The 26,111-nt window shown below is 45.6% G+C and overlaps 1 protein-coding gene across 2 annotated transcripts in view; it reads left to right on the top strand.

Moving 5' to 3' along the window:
* The window catches only part of LOC123756163 (indian hedgehog protein), a 117,502-nt gene that overhangs the window by 11,594 nt on the left and 79,797 nt on the right, over positions 1-26,111 (top strand). For both annotated transcript variants that reach the window (XM_045739234.2, XM_045739233.2), the window contains exon 2: positions 21,666-21,724. In XM_045739234.2, coding sequence (XP_045595190.2) covers positions 21,666-21,724 — 59 coding nt within the window. The remainder of the gene's footprint in view (positions 1-21,665; positions 21,725-26,111) is intronic.

The raw sequence follows: 26,111 nt of genomic DNA, 5'->3' as shown, positions 1-26,111 counted from the left end.
TATATATATATATATATATATATATATATATATATATATATATATATATATATATATATATATATATATATATATATATATATATCTAGAAAGATTGCCGTTTGAGTGTATTTACTATTTGTATTTACTAATTTTTGAGTGTGTGTGTGTGTGGGTGTGTGTGTGTGTGTGTGTGTGTGTGTGTGTGTGTGTGTGTGTGTGTGTGTGTGTGTGTGTGTGTGTGTGTGTGTGTGTTTGAGTGTGTGTGTGTGTGTGTGTGTGTGTGTCTGTGTGTGTGTGTGTGTGTGTGTGTGTGTGTGTGTGTGTGTGTGTGTGTGTGTGTGTACTCACCTAGTTGTACTCACCTAGTTGTGTCTGCAGGATCGAGCATTGACTCTTGGATCCCGCCTTTCGAGCATCGGTTGTTTACAGCAATGACTCCAGTCCCATTTCCCTATCATACCTGGTTTTAAAATTATGAATAGTATTTGCTTCCACAACCTGTTCCTGAAGTGCATTCCATTTCCCCACTACTCTCACGCTAAAAGAAAACTTCCTAACATCTCTGTGACTCATCTGAGTTTCAAGCTTCCATCCATGTCCCCTCGTTCTGTTACTATTCCGTGTGAACATTTCGTCTATGTCCACTCTGTCAATCCCTCTGAGTATCTTATACGTTCCTGTGTGTGTGTGTGTGTGTGTGCGTATGTGTGTGTTTGTGTGTGTGTGTGTGTTTGAGTGTGTGTGTGTGTGTGTGTACTCACCTAGTTGTACTCACCTAGTTGTGCTTGCGAGGGTTAAGCTCTGGCTCTTTGGTCCCGCCTCTCAACCGTCAATCAACAGGTGTACAGGTTCCTGAGCCTATTGGACTCTATCATATCTACACTTGAAACTGTGTATGGAGTCAGCCTCCACCACATTACTCCCTAATGCATTCCATTTGTCAACCACTCTTACACTAAAAAAGTTTTCTTTCTAATATCTCTGTGGCTCATTTGTGCACTCATTTTCCACCTGTGTCCCCTAGTGCGTGTGCCCCTTGTGTTAAATAGCCTGTCTTTATCAACCCTGTGTGTGTGTGTGTGTGTTTGTGTGTGTGTGTGTGTGTGTGTGTGTGTGTGTGTGTGTGTGTGTGTGTGTGTGTGTGTGTGTGTGTGTGTGTGTGTGTGTGTGTGTGTGTACTCACCTAATTGTACTCACCTAATTGTGCTTGCGGGGGTTGAGCTCTGGCTCTTTGGTCCCGCCTCTCAACCGTCAATCAACTGGTGTACAGATTCCTGAGCCTATTGGGCTCTATCATATCTACATTTGAAACTGTGAATGGAGTCAGCCTCCACCACATCACTTCCTAATGCATTCCATTTGCTAACTACTCTGACACTGAAAAAGTTCTTTCTAACGTCTCTGTGGCTCATTTGGGTACTCAGCTTCCACCTGTGTCCCCTTGTTCGCGTCCCACCAGTGTTGAAAAGTTCATCCTTGTTTACCCGGTCGATTCCCCTGAGGATTTTGTAGGTTGTGATCATGTCCCCCCTTACTCTTCTGTCTTCCAGTGTCGTGAGGTGCATTTCCCGCAGCCTTTCCTCATAACTCATGCCTCTTAGTTCTGGGACTAGTCTAGTAGCATACCTTTGGACTTTTTCCAGCTTCGTCTTGTGCTTGACAAGGTACGGGCTCCATGCTGGGGCCGCATACTCCAGGATTGGTCTTACATATGTGGTGTACAAGATTCTGAATGATTCCTTACACAGGTTCCTGAACGCCGTTCTGATGTTAGCCAGCCTCGCATATGCCGCAGACGTTATTCTCTTTATGTGGGCTTCAGGAGACAGGTTTGGTGTGATATCAACTCCTAGATCTTTCTCTCTGTCTGTTTCATTAAGTACTTCATCTCCTATTCTGTATCCTGTGCCTGGCCTCCTGTTTCCACTGCCTAGTTTCATTACTTTGCATTTACTCGGGTTGAACTTCAACAGCCATTTGTTGGACCATTCACTCAGTCTATCCAGGTCATCTTGTAGCCTCCTACTATCATCCTCTGTTTCAATCCTCCTCATAATTTTTGCATCGTCGGCAAACATTGAGAGGAACGAATCTATACCCTCTGGGAGATCATTTACATATACCAGAAACAGTATAGGTCCAAGGACTGACCCCTGCGGGACTCCACTTGTGACGTCTCGCCAATCTGAGACCTCACCCCTCACACAGACTCGTTGTCTCCTGTTGCTTAGGTATTCCTCTATCCACCGGAGTACCTTCCCTCTCACTCCAGCCTGCATCTCCAACTTTCGCACTAGCCTCTTGTGTGGCACTGTATCAAAGGCTTTCTGACAATCCAAAAATATGCAGTCTGCCCACCCTTCTCTTTCTTGCCTTATTTTTGTTGCCTGGTCGTAGAATTCAAGTAACCCTGTGAGGCAGGACCTGCCATCCCTGAACCCATGTTGATGCTGTGTTACAAAGTTCCTTCGCTCCAGATGCTCCACTAGTTTTTTTCGCACAATCTTCTCCATCAGCTTGCATGGTATGCAGGTTAGGGACACTGGCCTGTAGTTCAGTGCCTCCTGTCTATCCCCTTTCTTGTATATCGGGACTACGTTAGCTGCTTTCCAAATATCTGGCAGTTCCCCTGTTGCCAGTGATTTGTTATACACTATGGAGAGTGGTAGGCTCAGTTCTCTTGCTCCTTCCTTTAGAACCCAAGGGGAGATTCCATCTGGGCCTATAGCCTTCGTCACGTCCAACTCTAGTAAACACTTCCTTACTTCCCCACTGGTAATCTCAAACTCTTCCAGTGGTTCCTGGTGTGTGTGTGTGTGTGTGTGTGTGTGTGTGTGTGTGTGTGTGTGTGTGTGTGTGTGTGTGTGTGTGTGTGTGTGTGTGTGTGTGTGTGTGTGTGTGTGTGTGTATGTGTGTGTGTGTGTGTGAGTGTGGAACGTATAAGACTAACAAGTCCTTTGATTATATTTAGATAAAATAAGTGGGCAGCTATGAGCATTTACTATTTGAGTGTATGTGTACTGTCCTCGTGTTACTCACTTACTTGTGCTTGCGTGGGGTTGAGGTTTGGCTCTTTGGTTCTGCCTCTTAACTGTCAATCAACTGGCGTACAGATTCCTGCGCCTATTGGTCTACTTACCTAGTTGTACTCACCTAGTTGTAATTGCGGGGGTTAATCTCTAACGCTTTGGTCCCGCCTCTCAACTGTCAATCAACTGTCGTAAAAATTCCTGAGCCTACTGGGCTCTGTCTTATCTACATTTGAAACTGTGTATGGAGTCAGCCTCCACCACATCACTGCCTAATGCATTCCATCTGTTAACTACTCTGACACTGAAAAAGTTCTTTCTAACGTCCCTGTGGCTCATTTCTGTACTCAGTTTCCACCTGTGTCCCTTTGTTCGCGTACACCAGTGTTGAATAGTTTATCCTTGTCTACCCGGTCGATTCCTCTGAGGATTATGTAGGTAGTGGTCATGTCTAGTGGCATACCTTTGAACTTTTTCCAGCTTCGTCTTATCCTTGACAAGGTACGGGCTCCATGCTGGGGCCGCATACTGTGTGTGTGTGTGTGTGTGTGTGTGTGTGTGTGTGTGTGTGTGTGTGTGTGTGTGTGTGTGTGTGTGTGTGTGTGTGTGTGTGTGTGTGTGTGTGTGTGTGTGTCTGTATTCACTTAGTTGTGCTTGCGAGGGTTGAGCTCTGCTATTTCGGCCCGCCTCTCAACAATCAATCAACTGTTACTAACTACTATTTTGTTTTTTTAACACCACACACACACACACACACCAGGAAGCAGCCCGTGCCAGATGACTAACTCCCAGGTACCTATTTACTGCTAGGTATCTGCTGCTATTTACCTAGCTGCTATTTACTGATAACTACGCTCTGCTATAGTCTTTGGGAGCCGGTCGGCCGAGCGGACAGCACACTGGACTTGTGATCCTGTGGTCCCGGGTTCAATCCCGGGCGCCGGCGAGAAACAATGGGCAGAGTTTCTTTCACCCTATGCCCCTGTTACCTAGCAGTAAAATAGGTACCTGGGTGTTAGTCAGCTGTCACGGGCTGTTTCCTGGGGGTGGAGGCCTGGTCGAGGACCGGGCCGCGGGGACACTAAATCCCCGAAATCATCTCAAGATAACCTCAAGATAGGTAAATGGGTCAACAGGGTGAAAGAAACTCTGCCCATCGTTTCTTGCCGGCACCAGGAATCGAACCCAGGCAACAGGTTCACGTGTCCAGCGTGCTATCCACACAGCCACCGGCACCCGTAACGGCGCCACCGCCCCGCCCTGTGTGTGTGTGTGTTTGTGTGTGTGTGTGTGTACTCACCTATTTGTGCTTGCGGGGGTTAAGCTTTGTCTCTTTGGTCCCGCCTCTCAACTGTCAGTGAACTGGTGTACAGATTTCTGAGCCTACTGGGCTCTATTATATCTACATTTGAAACTGTGAATAAAGTCAGCCTCCACGACATCACTTCCTAGTGCATTCCATTTACTAACTACTCTGACACTGAAAAAATACTTTCTAATGTCTCTGTGGCTCATTTGGGAACTAAATTTTCACCAGTGTTCCCTTGTTCGTGTTCCACCAGTGCTAAAGAGTTTGTCTTTGTCCACCCTGTCAATTCCTCTGAGAATTTTGTAGGTGGTTATCATGTCTCCCCTTACTCTTCTGTTTTCCAGGGACGCAAGGTTCAGCTCCTTCAGCCTTTCCTCGTTCCGGGACAAGTCTGGAGGCATACCGTTTAATTTTCTCTAACTTTGTTTTGTGTTTAACTAGATATGGACTTTAGGCAGGAGATGCATATTCCAGGATTGGTCTGACATAAGTGGTATATAGGGTCCTGAACGATTCCTTACACAAGTTTCTGAAGGCAGTTCTTATGTTGGCCAATCTAGCATATGCCGCTGATGATATCCTTTTGATGTGGGCCTCTGGGGATAGGTTTGGTGTGATATCAGCCCCCAGATCTTTCTCTCTATTTGACTCCTGTAGTATTTCGCCTCTCAGATGGTATCTTGTATTCAGCCTTCTGCTCCCTTCGCCTAATTTCATTACTTTACACTTTCCTGAGTTGAACTTTAGCAGCCATTCCTCCAGTTTGTCCAAGTCATCCTGTAGTCTTTGTCTATCTGCATCTGTCTTGATTCTTTTCATAATTCTTACATCATCAGCAAACATTGAGAGGAATGAGTCTATACCCTCTGGAAGATCATTTACATATATTAGAAACAGGATGGGTCCAAGTACAGAGCCTTGTGGGACTCCGCTGGTGACATCTTGCCACTCTGAAGTCTCTCCCCTCACAGTTACTTGCTTTTTCCTGTTGCTTAGATACTCCCTTATCCACTGAAGCGCCTTACGGTGTACTCCTGCCTGTTGATCATACTTTTGTGACAGCCTTTTATGGGGTACTGTGTCTAAGGCTTTCTGACAGTCCAAGAAAATGCAGTCTGCCCACCCTTCTCTTTCTTTCCTAATTTTTGCTGCTTGGTCATAGAGTTCTATTAAACCTGTGAGACACGATTTACCATCTCTGAACCCATGTTGATGGTGTGTCACAAAACTATTTCCCTCAAGATGTTCTTCGAGCCTTTTCCTCACGATCTTCTCCATCACCTTGAATGGTATACAAGTTAGGGAAACTGGCCTAGACTTCAGTGCCTCTTGCATGTCACCCTTTTTGTATATTGGGACTACATTAGCTATCTTCCAACTTTCCAGTAGGTCTCCTGTTTCCATTGACCTGTTATACACTTTAGAGAGTGGCACACTTAGTGCCTCTGCACCTTCTTTTAGTATCCACGGTGAGATTCTGTCAGGCCCAACAGCCTTTGTCACATTCAGCTCTTACAGATTCTTTTTGACCTCATCACTGGTGAGGTCAAATTCCATCAAAGTTGCTTGGTTTGCCTCATTTAGTGCAGGGGCTTCTCCTCGTTCTTTTGTGAAGACCTCCTGGAATCTTCTGTTGAGCTTTTCACACACCTCCATGTCATTCTCTATATATCTGTTCTCCCCTTTTCTCAGCTTCACCACTTGTTCCTTCACTGCTGTTTTCCTCCTGATGTGGCTGTGGAGCAGTTTTGGTTAGGTCTTAGCTTTACTCTCAATTAAATTTTCATACAGTCTCTCTGTTTCTCTCCTCACTCTGAGGTACTCATTCGTGGCCCTCTGGTATCTCTCCCTACTCTCTCGTGTTCTGTTATTCCTGTAGAGTTTCCACGATCTTTTACTCAATTGCTTCGCTATCTTACATTCCTAGTTGAACCATGGCTTCTGTTTTTTTCGGTTTTCTCCTTTAGGGACTGGGATAAACTTATCTGCAGCTTCCTGGCACTTCTGGGTGACATAATCCATCATATCTTGCGCAGTCTTCTCTCTGAGTTTTGTTTCCCATGGTATTCCCCTTAGGAAGTTTCACCAAATACTCAAATATCAATACACTGTGGTCACTCATTCCTATTGGGGCTTCAAATTTGACTTCCCTTATTTCTGATTCATTCAATGTGAATATCAGGTCGAGTCTAGCTGGTTCGTCATTGTCTCTCATTCTTGTGGGTTTCCTGACATGTTGGCTCAGAAAGCTCCTTGTTGCCACTTCCAAGAGTTTAACTCTCCATGTATCTTCACCTCCATCTGCGTCCCTATTCTCCTAGTGTATCTTTCCATGGTTGAAATCACTCATGATTAAGAGTCTGGAGCCACTCCTGCAGGCAACTGAAGCTGCTCTCTCTATTATATTACTGGTTGCCATGTTGCTCTATCAAACTCCTGTCTGGGTCTTCTGTCGTTTACGGGTGGGTTGTAAATGACCGCAACTATTATCTTAGGTCCACCCATTGTCATAGTTCCTTTTATGTAATCACTAAACCCGTCACAGCTCGGAATTTCCATCTCATCAAAACTCCAGTCCTTCTTTATCAGCAGGGCCACTCCTCCAATTCCTCTCCCTTCTCTCTCTTTCCTCACTGTATGGTAGTCCTTTGAAAACACAGTGTCTATTATGACTCCTGACAGTTTTGTTTCCGTGAGTCCTATTACATCTGGGTTCTCTTGTTTTACCCTTTCTGCCAGTTCCCTTGTTTTATTGGTAATTCCATCGATGTTTGAGTACATTACCTTGAAGCTCACTTTCCTATATCCATTTTCGCTCTCTTTCTCCACAAGTGTAGGAAGTTGTTGAATGGGCATAGCTACTTGGGTAGACTCATCTTCCTGTGAGGTACTTGCCAGGGGTTCAGGGGAAGATTGGGTGAGGGATGGAGGGCTTAGGTCTTGCCTGGGCCTGCTTGGGGCAGGAAGAAGACCAGGGGATGGAAGGCAGAGGATACTGCGGGTAAGGGGGAAGGGAGGATTTGGGTGATATGGTGGGCATTGTGCAGGGGCAAGGAAGGATATGTGATGGGGGTGGGAGGGGGCCTTAAAGGGTGGTGAGTTGGAGTGTTGCAGTCCCCTCTGGGGTTCCTGAATTGCTGGACTGGGGTTCCCCACTCCTATCTGGGATTGCTGGGTTGGAGGCTGAAGTTCCCAGATTCCTTCCCTCTTCCTGTGCTTTTGCCTTGCATCTGCTGCCCTTATTATCTCGTCTCTCGTCATGTCCCTCTGAAGGTATACATCTCTGTAATTCCTTGCATTTTTCAGTTTGCTCATCTTTACTAGGATGTCCTCTTTGATGGCCTCATTCCTGAATACTTCCTTGATCAATCTCTTTTTTTTTATGTTGTTCTGGCCAGTCCAGAAAAACTGTTCTATGTCTCGCTCAGCCCCTTCCATTCCTATCTCCTTTAGTATCCCTGCCACTGCTGCTTTGTCCTTAGTCCTCCATTTTTCCTTCCTGGAACCTTCTTGTTCATTGATACCTACCACTACTACAGCTCTTTTCCTTTCCATTAACTGGCTCATGCATCTAGCTGCCTCCTGTGAAGTTACTGCTTTCATTACAACTTTCTTGAACGTAGACATGGCAGCGGGACTCTTCAGTATTTCGGCAAAGGTGGTACGCATTGTAGGGGTGCCTGCCATTGCTACATCCCCTATTACCTGGGGGTTGTTTACCTGGGCCAGAGTCTGAAGATGGCCTGCTTTAGGGTTTTTATCTCACGTTGGGCTGCACTCAATTTTATCTGCAGCTTACTCATAGTTTCCCTCATGTCCTTCAATTCACCATTGATACATGATATTCCATACATGAGCAATTTCTTGTTCCTCTCTTCCAACTTTGTTCTGTTGTCTTACCATCTTGCTTGACCTGTGTGTGTGTTTATGGGTGTGTATGTGTGTGTTTGTGTGTAGTGAGTAGTGAGTGAGTGTGTGTGTTTGGGTGTGGGGTCTAGGAAGGAGAGAGAGAGAGAGAGAGAGAGAGAGAGAGAGAGAGAGAGAGAGAGAGAGAGAGAGAGAGAGAGAGAGAGAGAGAGAGAGAGAGAGAGAGAGAGAGAGAGACGGGGGAGATGGGGAGTGAGTGGGAGAGAGAGGGAGTGGGGAGAGAGAGGGAGTGGGAGAGAGAGAGAGAGAGAGAGAGAGAGAGAGAGAGAGAGAGAGAGAGAGAGAGAGAGAGAGAGAGAGAGAGAGAGAGAGAGAGAGAGAGAGAGAGAGAGAGAGAGAGAGAGAGAGAGAAGAGAGAGAGAGAGAGAGAGAGAGAGAGAGAGAGAGAGAGAGAGAGAGAGAGAGAGAGAGAGAGAGAGAGAGAGAGAGAGAGAGAGAGAGAGAGAGAGAGAGAGAGAGAGAGAGAGAGAGAAGAGAGAGAGAAAGAGAGAGAGAGAGAGAGAGAGAGAGAGAGAGAGAGAGAGAGAGAGAGAGAGAGAGAGAGAGAGAGAGAGAGAGAGAGAGAGAGAGAGAGAGAGAGAGAGAGAGAGAGAGAGAGAGAGAGAGAGAGAGAGAGAAGCAGGAGGTTGGGGGGAGGGGGAGATGGGTGGGTGTCCCACAGTGTGGGAGGGATTTGAGTGTTGGGGGGGGGGGGGGGGGGGGGTGGAAGAATGTGGTGTTCTAGAGTGGGGTGGGGGGTTCGGTGAAAAAGTTGGGGGTGGGGTGGAGATCAACCGTGTTGTGGTCCTATTTGACCTTTTTAACTCTCGTGAGTCACAGAGACCCTGATGTAAAGTGAACCTCAATATTCTGGGTTTTAAAGATGTATGCTATATTCTAGCCTAATATTAAAACCAATCTGTACCCTTATTGATGACGTAGAGAGATTATACCTACTGACAGCTTTCCCGCCAGGCACAAATACTAGGTGAGTATGAGGATGACCTTATGTCAGGGTTCCGTCGGTCACGTGAAGGTGCTGGATGCCTCCTTCTCGTCTCACTTCCCTCTGGTGGCACTAAGGGTGCTGCCACAACACCTTATTATTTGTCTTATCTAATGTTATAAGAAATCACTATGATAACAGAACACTGCGTTGCTGTACACTTCTTAGGACCAAAAACTGATTTTTGGATTCTTTGACTATTAGATATCCCGGAATATTGATGCTAATTTGCAGACCGCCCCACACACACGTGCTTCCCCCTCACCGAACTGAACTGACTTTTTGGAAGTCCAGAAATATGCAGTCTGCCCAACCTGCCCAACCTAAGGTGGCCTCGTAGCCTGGTGGATAGTGCGCAGGACTCGTAATTCTGTGGCGCGGGTTCGATTCCCGCACGAGGCAGAAACAAATGGGCAAAGTTTCTTTCACCCTGAATGTCCCTGTTACCTAGCAGTAAATAGGTACCTGGGAGTTAGTCAGCTGTCACGGGCTGCTTCCTGGGAGTGGAGGCATGGTCGAGGACCGGGCCGCGGGGACACTAAAGCCCCGAAATTTATCTCAAGATAACCTCAAGATAACCTTCCCTGTCCTGTTTTATCCTCGTTATTTTATCATAGAATTCTAAAAGGTTTGTTAGGCACGATTTCCCTTTCCAGAACCTATGTTGATGTTTGTACACAAACCTAACGCTCTCCAGGTGTGCAACCAGTCGTGGCCTGATTATTCTTTCAAGCATTTTACAGGGAATGTTTGTGATACAGGTCTATAGTTAAGTGCCTCCTCCCTATCATACTCCTGACTGGGTTTTTTACTGTTTGGTGAGGGATTGTAGATTACCAAGATCACAATCTTCCTCCCATCTGCTGTCATCTGTGTGTGTGTGTGTGTGTGTGTGTGTGTACTCACCTAGTTGTACTCACCCTAGTTGTGCTTGCGGGGGTTGAGCTCTGGCTCTTTGGTCCCGGCTCTCAACTGTCAATCTACAGGTGTACAAGGTTCCTGAGCCTATTGGGCTCTATCATATCTACACTTGAAACTGTGTATGGAGTCAGCCTCCACCACATCACTTCCTAATGCATTCCATTTGTCAACCACTCTGACACTAATAAAGTTCTTTCTAATATCTCTGTGGCTCATTTGGGCACTCAGTTTCCACCTGTGTCCCCTAGTGCGTGTGCCCCTTGTGTTAAACAGCCTGTCTTTATCAACCCTGTCAATTCCCTTGAGGATCTTGAATGTGGTAATCATGTCCCCCTAACTCTTCTGTCTTCCAACAAAGTGAGGTTTACTTCCCGTAGTCTCTCCTCGTAGCTCATACCTCTCAGCTCGGGTACTAGTCTGGTGGCAAACCTTTGAACCTTTTCCATTTTAGTCTTATGCTTGACTAGATATGGACTCCATGCTGGTACCGCATACTCCAGGATTGGTCTGACATATGTGGTATATAATGTTCTGAAAGATTCCTTACACAAGTTTCTAAAGGCCGTTCTTATGTTAGCCAACCTGGCATATGCTGCTGCTGTTATCCTCTTGATATGAGCATCAGGGGACAGGTCTGGCGTGATATCAACCCCCAGGTCTTTCTCTCTCTCGGACTCTTGAAGTATTTCATCTCCCAAGTGATACCTTGTATCTGGTCTCCTGCTTCCTACCCCTATCTTCATTACATTACATTTGCTTGGATTAAACTCTAACAGCCATTTGTTCGACCATTCCTGCAGCTTGTCCAGGTCTTCTTGAAGCCTCAAGCTGTCCTCCTCTGTCTTAATCCTTCTCATAATTTTGGCGTCGTCAGCAAACACTGAGAGGAATGAGTCTCTACCCTCTGGGAGATCATTTACGGATATCAGAAACAGGATAGGTCCAAGTACAGAGCCCTGTGGGACTCCACTGGTGACTTCACGCCATTCTGAGGTCTCACCCCTCACTGTAACTCTCTGTTTCTTATTGCTTAGGTACTCCCTTATCCACTGGAGCGCCCTACCAGTTACTCTTGCCTGTTTCTCCAGCTAATGCATCAACCTTTTATGGGGTACTGTGTCAAAGGCTTTCCGACAGTCCAAAAAAATGCAGTCCGCCCATCCTTCTCTTTCTTGCTTAATCTTTGTCACCTGATCGTAGAATTCTATCAAGCTTTTAAGGCAAGATTTACCTTCCCTGAACCATTGATGATGGGTTGTCACGAAGTCTTTTCTCTCCAGATGTGTTACTAGGTTTTTTCTCACAATCTTCTCCATCACCTTGCATGGTATACAAGGTTAAGGACACTGGCCTGTAGTTCAGTGCCTCTTGTCTGTCACCCTTTTTGTATATTGGTACTACATTAGCAGTCTTAGATATTTCTGGTAGGTCTCCCGTTTCCAGTGACCTACCATGCACTATGGAGAGTGGCAAGCAAAGTGCTCCTGCACACTCTTTCAATACCCATGGCGAGATTCTGTCCGGCCCAACAGCTTTTTCTCACATCCAGCTCCAGTAGGTGCTTCTTGACCTCATCTCTTGTAATTTCGAACCTTTCCAAGGTCTCCTGGTTTGCTGCCATATCTCCTAGCGCCGTGACATCTCCCTGTTCTATTGTAAAGACCTCTTGGAAAATTTTGTTTAGTTCTTCACACACCTCTTTGTCATTCTCTGTGTACCTGTCCTCGTCCACCCTACGTTTCATCACCTGTTTCTTCACTATTGTCTTCCTCCTGATGTGACTGTGTAGTTGCTTTGGTTCGGTCTTGGCTTTATTAGCTATATCATGTTCATACCTTTTCTCAGCTGCTCTTCTCACACTAACATACTCGTTCCTGGTTCTCTGGTATCTCTCTACTTTCAGGTGTTCTGTTATTACGGAAGTTCCTCCATGCCCTTTTGTTCAGCTCCTTTGCATTCATACATTCTCTATTAAACCACGGATTCTTCCTTTGCTACTCTGTTTCTTCCTCTCGGGCTGGGACAAACCTGCTTACAGCCTCTTGACACTTTTGGGTGACATAGTCCGTTATGTCTTGTACGGACTTGGTTCTGAGATCTGTGTCTCACTGTATATCACTTAGGAATTTATTCATCTCCAGATAGTTTCCCTTTCGGTACCCCAGCCCTTTGTTTCCCAGTTCTTTTTTGGGGGTGATAATTCCTAGCTCAACCAGGTTCTCAAAGCTCAATACACTATGATCACTCATTCCCAAGAGGGCTTCCAACTTAACTTCCCTTATATTCGACTCATTTAGGGTAAATATCAGATGAAGCAAGGCTGGTTCATCCCCTCCTCTCATTCTTGTCGGTCCCTTGACGTGTTGACTTAGAAAGTTTCTTGTTGCCGCATCCAGCAGCTTAGCTCTCCATGTGTCTGGTCCTCCATGTGGGTCTCTGTTCCCCCAATCTATCTTCCCTTGGTTGAAGTCCTCCATAATTAGTAGCCTGGATCCGTTCCTGCTAGCCACAGAAGCTGCTCTCTCTATTATAATGATGGTGGCCAAGTTGTTTCTATCATATTCCTGTCTGCGTCTTCTGTCGTTCGGTGGGTGGTTATATATAACTACTACTGTAATTGTCTGTCCTCCAGTTGCTGTGGTTCCTGATATGTAGTCACTGAAACCTTCACAGTTCTGAATTACCATCTCTTCAAAACTCCAACCTTCTCTTAGTAGCAAAGCTACACCACCTTCTCCTCTCCCTTCTCTCTCTTTCCTCACTACATAGTAGCCCTGTGGGATCACTGCGTTTATTATGATTTTCGTTAGCTTTTTTTCTGTGAGTGCTATTATGTCTGGGTTTTCTTCTAGTGCCCATTCTCAGAGTTCACTTGTTTTATTTGTATTCCCATCTATGTTAGTGTACATTGCCTTGAAGCTCACTTTCTTCTGTTCATTTTCTTGTACACTTCTTGCCGAGCATTCTGCTGGTGTGGGAAGCTCTTCCGTGGGTGAGAAGATCTGTGAGGTGGTTTGCAGGGTCTCAGAGGATTTTCGGGTGGGGGGTGGGGGTTTTAGGGAAGGGGGGACAGGTAGGGTGTGGGTTAAGGAGATAGGGGGGACATGGAGGATACGGGGTGAGGGGGGAGGAAGGGATAGGGAGGGTATGGGATGAAGGGGGAGGGGGGACAGAGGGGGGAAAAGCGGTAGGGGGACATGATGGGAATGGGGGAGGGGTGTCAGGGTCAGAATGGGGGTTTTGGGTGCGGGCAGGTAGGGTGAGGGGAAGGGAGGGTTTCTATGCAGAGGGGGTGGTGGTGTCGCCCTCCCCTCTGGTGTTGCTGGGATGCTGGTTTTGGGTTCCCCTCTTGTCTCTGGGACTGTTGATTTGGGGGCTGCAATTTCCTGGTTTACTCCTCTCTCCCTGCGCTTCCTCCTTGCCTGTGTGTGTGTGTGTGTGTGTGTGTGTGTGTGTGTGTGTGTGTGTGTACTCACCTAGTTGTACTCACCTAGTTGTGCTTGCGGGGGTTGAGCTCTGGCTCTTTGGTTCCGCCTCTCAACCGTCAATCAACAGGTGTACATATTCCTGAGCCTATTGGCCTCTATCATATCTACACTTGAAACTGTGTATGGAGTCAGCCTCCACCACATCACTTCCTAATGCATTCCATTTGTCAACCACTCTGACACTAACAAATTCTTTCTAATATCTTTGGGATCATTTGTGCACTCATTTTCCTCCTGTGTCCCCTTGTTCGTGTGCCCCTTGTGTTAAATAGCCTGTCTTTATCTACCTTATCAATTCCCTTGAGACTCTTGAATGTGGTGATCATGTCCCCCCTAACTCTTCTGTCTTCCAGCGAAGTGAGGTTTAATTCCCGTAGTCTCTCCTCGTAGCTCATACCTCTCAGCTCGGGTACTAGTCTGGTGGCAAATCTTTGAACCTTTTCCAGTTTAGTCTTATCCTTGACTAGATATGGACTCCATGCTGGGGCTGCATACTCCAGGATTGGCCTGACATATGTGGTAAACAAAGTTCTGAATGATTCTTTACACAAGTTTCTGAATGCCGTTCGTATGTTGGCCAGCCTGGCATATGCCGCTGATGTTATCCTCTTGATATGTGCTGCAGGAGACAGGTCTGGCGTGATATCAACCCCCAAGTCTTTTTCTTTCTCTGACTCCTGAAGAATTTCCTCTCCCAGATGATACCTTGTATCTGGCCTCCTGCTCCCTACACCTATCTTCATTACATTACATTTGGTTGGGTTAAACACTAACAACCATTTGTTCGACCATTCCTTCAGCTTGTCTAGGTCTTCTTGAAGCCTCAAACAGTCCTCTTCTGTTTTAATCCTTCTCATAATTTTAGCATCGTCCGGAAACATTGAGAGAAATGAATCGATACTCTCCAGGAGATCATTTACATATATCAGAAACAAGATAGGACCGAGTACAGAGCCCTGTGGGACTCCACTGGTGACTTCACGCCAATCGGAGGTCTCACCCCTCACCGTAACTCTCTGCTTCCTATTGCTTAGGTACTCCATTATCCACTGGAGCACCTTACCAGCTACACCTGCCTGTCTCTCCAGCTTATGTACCAGCCTCTTATGCAGTACTGCGTCAAAGGCTTTCCGACAATCCAAGAAAATGCAGTCTGCTCAGCCCTCTCTTTCTTGCTTAATCTTTGTCACCTGATTGTAGAATTCTATCAAGCCTGTAAGGCATGATTTACCCTCCCTGAACCCATGTTGGCGATTTGTCTCGAAGTCCCTTTTCTCCAGATGTGTTACCAGGTTTCTTCTCACGATCTTCTCCATCACCTTGCATGGTATACAAGTCAAGGACACTGGCCTATAGTTCAGTGTCTCTTGCCTGTCGCCCTTTTTGTATATTGGGACCACATTCGCCGTCTTCCATATATCTGGTAGGTCTCCCGTCTCCAGTGTGTTACTATACACTATAAAGAGTGGCAAGCAAAGTGCCTCTGCACACTCTTTCAGTATCCATGGTGAGATCCCGTCTGGACCAACAGCCTTTCTAACATCAAGATCCAGCAGGTGTCTCTTGACCTCCTCTCTCGTAATTTCGAACTCTTCCAAGGCCGCCTGGTTTACCTCCCTTTCTCCTAGCACAGCGACCTCACCTTGTTCTATTGTGAAGACCTCCTGGAACCTCTTGTTGAGTTCTTCACACACCTCTCTGTCATTCTCTGTATACCTGTCCTCGCCTGTTCGAAGTTTCAGTACCTGTTCTTTCACTGTTGTTTTCCTTCTGATGTGACTGTGGAGTAGCTTTGATTCGGTCTTGGCTTTGTTTGCTATATCATTTTCAAAACTTTTCTCTGCTTCTCTTATCACCCTGACATACTCATTCCTGGTTCTCTGGTATCTCTCTCTGCTTTCTGGTGTTCTGTTATTCCGGAAGTTCCTCCACGCCCATTTGTTCAGTTTCTTCGCTTCCATACATGCCCTTTATACCATGGATTCTTCTGTTGCTTCTCGGATTTTTCCCTTTGGGCCAGGATGAACCTGTTTACTGCCTCCTGACACTTTTGGGTAACATAGTTCATCATACCCTGTACAGACTTATCTCTGAGGTCTGTGTCCCAAGGTATTTCACTTAGGAAACTTCTCATCTGTTCATAATTCCCCTTTGGGTATGCCTGCCTTTTGATTCCTAGTTCTTTTTTGGGAGAGATAATTCCTAGCTCTACCAGGTACTCAAAGTTCAATACACTGTGGTCACTCATTCCCAAGGGCGCTTCCATCTTAACTTCCCTTATATCCCCCTCATTTAGGGTAAATATCAAATCAAGCATTGCTGGTTCATCTTCTCCTCTCATTCTTGTTGGTTCTTTGATGTGCTGGCTTAGAAAGTTTCTTGTTGCCACGTCCAGCAGCTTAGGCTCTCCATGTTTCTGGTCCTCCATGTGGGTCTCTGTTCTCCCAATCTATCTTTCCATGGTTGAAGTCTCCCATAATTAGCAGTCCACATTCATTCCTGCTAGCAACAGAAGCTGCTCTTTCTATTATGTTAAAGGTGGCCATGTTGTTTCTATCATATTCCTGTCTAGGTCTTCTGTCATTTGGTGGTGAATTATATATGACTACGACTATAATTTCCTTCCCTCCATTTGTTATGGTACCTGCTATGTAGTCACTGAAACCTTCACAGCCCTGAATAACCATCTCCTCAAAATCCCAGCCTTTTCTTACCAGCAGAGCTACACCACCCCCACATCTTCCTTCCCTCTCTTTCCTCATAACATAATAGTCCTGTGGGAACACTGCGTTTGTTATCGTTTTCGTTAGCTTTGTTTCTGTGAGGGCTATTATGTCTGGGTTTTCCTCTAGTACCCATTCTCCAAGCTCATTTGCTTTATTTGTAATTCCATCTATGTTAGTGTACATTGCTTTGAGGCTCACTTTCTTCTGTCCCTTCTCAAATCGCCTCCTTGGTGAGTGTTCTGCTGGTGGGGGAGGCTGTTCCATGGGTGTGAGGACCTGTGAGGTGGATAACAGGATCTCAGAGGATACTAGGATGAGGGGCGGGGGGATCCAGTGAAGGGGGAGGGACAGGGAGGGTATGGGGTGAAAGGGGAGGGAGGACAGGAAGGAAAGGGGGGGAGGGAGGACTCGGCGGGAGGAGGGGAGGGGTAGAAGGGTGGGGATTGGGTGTGGGGGGAGGGCGATTTGGCTGAACATTTGAGTGGGGGCAGGGAGGGTTTGAGGTAGGGGGGTTTTCTATGCAGAGGAGAGTGGCGGGGTTGTCCTCCCCCTCTGGTGTTACTGGGTAGCTGGTTGTGGGTTCCCCCCTCACCTCTGGGGTTGTTGTGTTGGGAGCTGTGACTTCCTGGTTTTCCCCTCTCGCCCTGCGCCTCTTCCTTGCTTCTGCCGCCATGGCTCTCTCTTCCCTTATCATGTCTCTCTGGAAGAATACATTTTTGAATTTTCCCACTTTTTCAGGAAGCTCTTCCTTGATAGAATCTTCTCTTTTGTGCTCTTGTTTGTGAACACTATCTTTATCACTCGGTCTCGGTTTTTGTTGTACCATCCTAGCCTGAAAACCTTCTCAATGCTATGCTCAGCCCCTTCCATGTCTAGTGCCTTTAGTACTTCATTCACTGCTGCTTTGTCCTTGTCATTCCACTCTGTCCTATTAGAGCCTTCCTGCTCTTTAATACCCACAGCAACTACTGATCTGTTCCTTTTCAGCAGTTGGCTAGTGGAGTGTGCCGCCTCCTGTGAGGTGGCTGCTTTCATGGCCACCTTCATCACTGCAGTCATTACTTCAGAGTTATTTTTTTAGTATTTCTGCAAATGTTGCTTTTATTGTGGCATTCTCATCCAAAATACTATTACCACCTTCTCCCTGGATGATTTTCTGATTCTCAGCCTCGATACCATTCTCTTTGAGGGCTCTAATCTCCTCCTTTGCTGCTGTCAGCTCTCTTTTCAGGTTGCTTATTTCGTTCTTCATTTCCTTCATTGTTGAATATTTTATCCTTGTTTACCCGGTCGATTCCTCAGAGGATTTTGTAGGTTGTGGTCATGTCTCCCCTTACTCTTCTGTCTTCCAGTGTCGTAAGGTGCATTTCCCGCAGCCTTTCCTCGTAACTCATGCCTCTTAGTTCTGGGACTAGTCTAGTGGCATACCTTTGGACTTTTTCCATCTTCGTCTTGTGCTTGACAAGGTACGGGCTCCATGCTGGGGCCGCATACTCCAGGATTGGTCTTACATATGTGGTGTACAAGATTCTGAATGATTCCTTACACAGATTCCTGAACGCCGTTCTGATGTTAGCCAGCCTCGCATATGCCGCTGACGTTATTCTCTGTATGTGGGCTTCAGGAAACATGTTTGGTGTGATATCAACTCCTAGATCTTTCTCTCTGTCTGTTTCAATAAGTACTTCATCTCCTATTCTGTATCCTGAGTCTCGCCTCCAGTTTCCACTGCCTAGTTTCATTACTTTGCATTTACTCGGGTTGAACTTCAACAGCCATTTGCTGGACCATTCACTCAGTCTATCTAGGTCATCTTGTAGCCTCCTACTATGTACTCACCTATTTGTACTCACCTATTTGTGCTTGCGGGGGTTGAGCTTTGGCTCTTTGGTCCCGCGTCTCAACTGTCAATCAACTGGTGTACAGATTCCTGAGCCTACTGGGCTCTATCATATCTACATTTGAAACTGTGTATGGAGTCAGCCTCCACCACATCACTGCCTAATGCATTCCATCCGTTAACTACTCTGACACTGAAAATGTTCCTTCTAACGTCTCTGTGTCTCATGTGGGTACTCAGTTTCCACCTGTGTCCCCTTGTTCGCGTCCCACCAGTGTTGAATATTTTATCGTTGTTTACGCGGTCGATTCCTCTGAGGATTTTGTAGGTTGTGATCATGTCTCTCCTTACTCCTCTGTCTTCCAGTGTCGTAAGGTGCATTTCCCGCAGCCTTTCCTCGTAACTCATGCCTCTTAGTTGTGGGACTAGTCTAGTAGCATACCTTTGGACTTTTTCCAGCTTCGTCTTGTGCTTGACAAGATACGGGTTCCATGCTGGGGCCGCATACTCTAGGATTGGTCTTACATATGTGGTGTACAAGATTCTGAATGATTCCTTACACAGGTTCCTGAACGCTCCTGTGTGTGTGTGTGTGTGTGTGTGTGTGTGTGTGTGTGTACTCACCTAATTGTACTCACCTAATTGTGCTTGCGGGGGTTGAGCTTTGGCTCTTTGGTCCCGCCTCTCAACTGTCAATCAACTGGTGTACAGATTCCTGAGCCTACTGGGCTCTATCATATCTACATTTGAAACTGTGTATGGAGTCAGCCTCCACCACATCACTTCGTAGTGCATTCCATTTATTAACTACTCTGACACTGAAAAAATTCTTTCTAACGTCTCTGTGGCTCATCTGGTTACTAAGTTTCCACCTGTGTCCCCTTGTTCGTGTCCCACCCGTGCTGAAGAGTTTGTCTTTGTCCACCCTGTCAATTCCCCTGAGAATTTTGTAAGTGGTTATTATGTCTCCCCTTACTCTTCTGTTTTCCAGGGATGTGAGGTTCAGCTCCTTTAGCCTTTCCTCGTAGCTCAATCTTCTCAGTTCCGGGACGAACCTGGTGGCATACCGCTGAATCTTCTCTAACTTTGTCTTGTGTTTAACTAGGTATGGACTCCAGGCTGGAGCTGCATACTCCAGGATTGGTCTTACATAAGTGGTATACAGGGTTCTGAAAGATTCCTTACACAAATTTCTGAAGGCAGTTCTTATGTTGGCCAGTCTAGCATATGCCGCTGATGATATTCTTTTTATGTGGGCCTCTGGGGACAGGTTCGTTGTGATATCAACCCCCAGATCCTTCTCTCTATTTGACTCTTGCAGGATTTCCCCTCCCAGATGATACCTTGTGTTCAGCCTCCTGCTCCTTTCGCCTAATTTCATCACCTTACACTTTCCTGAGTTGAACTTTAACAGCCATTTTCTAGACCATTCCTCCAGTTTATCCAGGTCATCGTGTAGTCTCTGTGTATCTTCATCCGTCTTGATTCTTCTCATAATTTTTGCATCATCAGCAAACATCGAGAGGAATGAGTCTATACCCTCTGGAAGATCGTTCACATATATTAGAAACATAATGGGTCCAAGTACTGAGCCCTGTGGGACTCCGCTGGTGACATCTCGCCAATCTGATGTCTCCCCCCTCACCGTTACTCGTTGTTTCCTGTTGCTTAAGTACTCCCTTATCCACTGGAGCACCTTCCCTTTTACTCCTGCCTGTTGCTCCAACTTTTTTAACAGCCTTTTATGGGGTACTGTGTTAAAGGCTTTTTGACAATCCAGGAATATGCAGTCGGCCCACCCTTTTCTTTCCTGCCTAATTTTCGTTGCCTGGTCATAAAATTATATTAAACCTGTGAGGCACGAAACCTGTGTGTGGCATGAAACCTGTTTGTGTGTGTGTGTGTGTGTTACGGGCCTCTCAGGTCGCAACCGGGTTCTTTCTCAGATGCAAGTAGCGTTTGGGTATCCGGCCCCATGCTAGTAGTGGCTTTCAAGGGGTGGGCTCCGTAACGCAAGTAAATTAAAGGGGAAGGGAGACAAAGGCAAAAACTTAATAATATAATTGTCACCATCACCATAAATAATATATATCTTATCACACGGGGGAGGTATCAACACTATTATATACAATGTGGTCTTCTTCTGAAGACGCGGAGTGTTCCAAGGTGCTCGACGATGCTAAGGTCTTGGTCCTCTTGTGGCCTAGCTCACGACGAATCCTTCGATTCTCTTGAGTCTACCCTGGCCACAGGCCAGCCAAATTACAGTTCCACTGGGGGCACTGTCGTGGAGGCCGTCAACCACAAATCCAGCCTGTAGCTGGCAGGTTCCAATCAGCAACGCTGGTTAGGCCACTCCACGATCGATACTAGGGTAGCGAGCCCTAGTCAGGAGCCTCGTGTTATCCCACAGATCACTCTCCTCACCACAACACCCCAGTGGTTAAGCGTCTCCACCAGTCAGTCCCGGGTACTACAATCCCTCAGCTGCCACGTCACAGACAGGCTAACACCACAGTGTTCATCCAGGGGGGTGACTCACAACTGCTGCAGCAAATACTTGGAGACAAGACGGCTGCCTTGGGTAGACTGATCCAACTTCCATTACAGCAGTCCCAGGTCGACTCTGTAATCAGACACAGTCATCAGTAATAGGGACACTCTAGGGCACCCCACTTACAGGCTTAGACACAAACGCCCACCCATCTACTCCATAGATGGCGTTGCTGTCTAAGCGTCACCTCACCAGAGGTCAGCAGCGGCTACGTCACGAGCTGATTAGGACTGGAAACTAGCCCTTGTGGCCAGTATATCTCGTCCTCACTAGATGGCGTCGTCCTTTTGGAGGGGGTTTTGGGAGCTGACCCACAGATGGCGTGGTCGTCACTGCTCCGGGCTCGGGTCCGTAACAGTGTGTGTGTGTGTGTGTGTGTGTGTGTGTGTGTGTGTGTGTGTGTGTGTGTGTGTGTGTGCGTGTGTGTGTGTGTGTTTCGTCACCTGTCTCCCCATCTGTGTGTGTGTTTGTGTGGTAGTACTGAGTGTGCCGTCACCCGTCTGTGTGTGTGGCAAACAGTACTGAGTGTACCATCACCCGTTACCCTGTATGTGTGTGTGTGTGTGTATGTTAGATAGTGCTGAGTGTATACATGCACGTTCACTGCCTTCTCGGCTGAGTGTGGTAGACAGTACTGAGTGTACACGTGTACCGACACCCATCTCTGTATGTGGTAGACAGTGCAGAGTGTACACATGTACCGTCACTGCCTTCTCGTCTGTGTGTGTGTGTGGTAGACAGTAAAGAGTGTACACGGGTACCGTCACCTGTCTCCCCGTCTGTGTGTGTGTGTATCCAGCTTTGTATCTGTTTATTGCCTGTTTGACAGTCATTTTGTGTGTATAGCAGTTAATATACCAAAAGATCTCTTCCCTGGTGCACTAACAACGCCTCCTGCCCACAGACGTCACCAAGCTGCCACCAGAAGCCCTGGCCGTCGACGTCTTCGCGCGACAAACAAGGGTAATTACTAAACAACCACAAATTAGGGATACTAGATACGAAAACTACTTTCTTCTCTATGATTTTTTATCTCTCTTTTTTTCCTCTCTCTTTTCCCAGGACAAACAGTTGATTATAGGCATTTTCTCTGCTGTTGTTCTTCCGCACAATACCGCCACTTGAATGTCCTGGTTGAATAATATTTACTTGCTGTATTAATTCTCTCTCGTCTCTTTCTCCCTTCGTTTGTTTCTCCATCTCTCTTTCTGTACTCCTTACACCAGCTTCCACCACTTCTGTTCTAAATTATCAAAACAATTCCTCATTACATAACTTGTCACTGGTGTACCTAACTTCGAATATGCACTGATCGCTTCTGATGGCCTACATTGATAACAATAAATTCCATAGCAATATAATCGATAACACTGTATCTGATAACAATGAATTCGATAATAATATAACGTATTTGCCGGCGAATAAGGCGCAATTTTTTTATTTTGAATGGATGATAAAAGTGCCCTGCGTCAACTGCCCGTCTACTGGCTAGCTAATGGGCAGGCAGGTGGAAGAGCTAGCTAGTGGGCGGGCAGGTGCAGTGGCTAGCTAGTGGGCGGGCAGGTGGACTGGCTAGCTGGTGGGTGGGCAGGGAGACTAGCTGGCTAGTGGGCGGGCAGGTGGACTGGCTGGCTAGTTGCCGAGCGGGTGGACAGGTAGGTTAGTGGGCGGGAAGGTAGACTGGTTGGCTAGTGGGCAGGCAGGTGTAAAAGCTTGCTAGTGGGTGGGCAGTTAGACTGGCTAGCTAGTGGGTGGGCAGGTGGACTGGCTGGCTAGTGGGCGGGCAGTTGAACTGGCTGCCTAGAGGGCGCACAGGTGGATTGGTTGGCTTCTGGGCGGGTAGGTTAACTGGCTGGCTAGTGGGCGCACAGGTGGACTGGCTGGCTAGTGGGCGGGCAGGTGGACTGGCTGGTAAGTGGGCGGGCAGGTGGACTGGCTGGCTAGTGGGCGGGCAGCAGGATTGGTTGGCTAGTAACCGGCAGGAGGACTGGCTGTCTCGTGGGTGGGCAGGTGGACTGGCAGGTAAGTAGGCGGGCAGGTGGACATGCTGGCTATTGGGCGGTCAGGTGGCTGTTACCACCCTTGAGACTAAATAAGGTTCTTCTCCCCGCAGTGCAATAAAGAAAAATAATAAATCGGCCTTGCCAACTGTCTAGGGGTAAATATACATCACTGCATAAAATGGAGAACAATATATTTATGCTAAGGGGGACAAACAATACAACACTTAATGTATAAATAATAACCAGAAATATTCTTCAGCATGCAAATCATAGTATAACCTCCTTATTGAGACATGAGCACTATCACTAAGACATGGATTAATTAGAGATATATACAATATGATCTAACCAGATAATTAACATTTATATGGGCTAAAATAACAGTGACCAATGACTTAACTTAAACATGCCTCCTCACGACAGCAGCCGCCACGCTTCTGCCCACGCCTTGGACCGCAGGCCAAGCGTCTACCAAAAAATCAACTAACCGTCCACACAAAACATTGTGGAAAATCTAATAATAAAACGCAGCACTAATATTCAAAACATTGTTAAACTAAAGAGTAATAAACACTGGTACAACATTCCATACAATAATACAGAAACCAAAATATGGGAATAATCAATGTACAACTATAAACAGGGGCAGTATCACAAAGACAGTAGACTCCAGACAAAGACTCCACAAAGACAGTACCTCTCTCAACCAGTTTAAGTTAAAAACGAAGCTATACCTAATAAATTCCCTGTAACCTACCTTACCTCTCTATTGTCAACCCATGTATGTTTTTTGTTTGTTTTTTTGTTTTACAAATCAACGCTGTTTTAATGTAATTTTCTGTAATAATTTGTAATTGTATTTGTGTTTTTTTTTCAACAATGTTCCCCCCTCTTTTACCTCTATTTTTATTTGTACTCAACGCATTTTTTTTCTTTTTACCCATTAGTTTTAAGCTTTAGTCAGTAGTGTTTTTTTCTGCCCGAAACGCTTTGCGTAATAGTGGCTTTAGGCATTGTATGTACTAGCTCCTATCTATAAAGCCAACAAACTTTGTAAAATCTCTTTATGTATGTACCTTTGCCTAAATAAAAATTATTATTATTATTATTATTATTATTATTATAACACTCGATTGACAACAATGTTCCCACACTGGCCATATCCAAATATGGTCAACCGCCCACACGGAGAAACTACATGAGAAATTAACTCCAAAAGCCTCACACAATATAATGTAACTCAGGCACACTACTGCATGCTATAATATATATATATAACATACAAAATCTTATATTATACAACTAGATGCTATATTAAAGAACAAGACAATAAAGTAATATGAGAATCAAGAGTAATGGCAGAATCCTAGTGAGATTCGTAACATTCCTCCCGTCCCCTAAGAAAAAAATGAAATTAACTGAAGGTTGATTTCATTTTTTTTTGACTGCATGAAATATAACAGGTAAGATAACATGAAAATAAAACATGAAAATGCTTCGACTAAAATTCAAGTGCAAAGCAATGAAATCTCACACAGTAAAAAAACTACAAAAATTTCATACATCTTATGAATAGAAACACTACATAGGTTTCACTGGAGTATGCAAATTTATCTCTCCAGGGTACTATCTCATTTATATCACTTAGTTTCAGATCATATTTCACACTCTTATCTACAACATTATCATTATTAGAATTGTCAAGAAAGGTAGCTGCTTTCACACAGTTATCACGGCAATTTATCTTTCTATCTGTTGCTACTATTTCTCTGAGATCAGTCCCATATTTCCAATTGATCCATTTTCTATATGGTGACATTTTCCAAGACAGACTCCCTTTCCCATTACTCCCTTTTTCTGGAGCTGAACTGCTTAATTGAAGCTGACTGGATGTTGAGTAGATTTGGGACTTCTCCTGGGTATGCTCTGACACAGACATCTGCTCTTCATCCCTCTTGATCCTCTGTGGAACACATACTCTCGCCCAATGGATACTAAAATTAGAGAAATTAGCATTAAACCTCACAATTATGTATAAAACTTTCCCATTCATAGAACCTTCCGAAACACAAGACACCGACTTAGCAAACCTTTGACCTTCAAACCAAGAAATACAACCCAAGATAAGTGCAAAGACTACCTGATCGAACTGACTCAGATGATCCATAAGGAACACAGAAATCAATTGCCTCATAACTCTGTCATAACGATCAGTGAAAGAAAACAGGCATATGCCTAGGCACCATATCTCAATCATAACTCTCAAGACAAGTTCACACCTCCTGATGGTGAACTTGAACACAACACACACTATCATCAACCTTCTAGTCTTCCAAAAGACTAAGTAAAACATGCCGAAAACTTTACAACCCTCACCATCACTTCCCAAGTGATTTACGTCTGATGACAAACAATCAACCAAGTGGTTTAAGGGTCTTAACATCTTGAAGATGCACAGCAGATTACCTGGGAAACACCCAAGGACAATCTGAAACCCTTCACAATGATTAACACTAGGTAGGATAACCTTATCCTCCAACTTGAAATACACACCTGGAGCCTCAAACATCTGCTCCCCAGTATGATTTAATCCTTCACCCACAATATGACTCTGAAAGTCAACACCACACTTGAGTGGAACATACACTTTTATCACTCGTGCATCAAAATTACCTGGATCTGAATATAGAGATACTGCTCTAGTATAACTCACCACTTCCTCAGAACTGCTAGTTGCACAACCTACTTGAGTAAACTCTCTCTGCTCAACCACAAGGCTTGACAAAGATGTCCCACAGTCCATTACTTCACAAGAAAATGGCTCCTGCAGAATAAAAGTAGATTTCAACATCCTACACACACTCTGACTCAATGTACACAATGAGAAATACTTACTCCACATGGAATAAGAATCACAACCCACAAATCTCCGCAACTTAGATCCAAATGCTACTTTACCACTCTTAATTGTTTTACCAAAATTTCCTCCCATGACTTCTGGAGCTGCTCGGAGTATTGTCTGCTCACAATCAATAATATCACTACCAAGCTGGGTCACATCCTCACAGACAACTGAAGAGGGAGGCTCACTGGGTCTCCATCTACTCAACAGAAGCTGATCCTCTGGCTGCTTTCCCACACTCTCCAAAACTGGATCTACAGTACAGACTGTCTCCTTGCTTCTCTCTGAAATCTTAGGGTCAGTTCTACTCAATGCACATAAATTAAGGGAATCTGAAACGAGCGGGCAAGTAACAGGTAGTTTGACCTCCTCCCCTATTATATCACCTTGACTAGGGTGAGGCGGGGCCTCTACAACGGACTTACTCTCGACAACTGATTCTAAA

The sequence above is a fragment of the Procambarus clarkii genome, chromosome 36 (genome assembly GCF_040958095.1).
Source record: "Procambarus clarkii isolate CNS0578487 chromosome 36, FALCON_Pclarkii_2.0, whole genome shotgun sequence".
Classification (NCBI taxonomy): domain Eukaryota; kingdom Metazoa; phylum Arthropoda; class Malacostraca; order Decapoda; family Cambaridae; genus Procambarus; species Procambarus clarkii.
The sequence above is the reverse complement of the archived record's forward strand: the minus strand, read 5'-3'. Positions and strand labels throughout refer to the sequence as shown.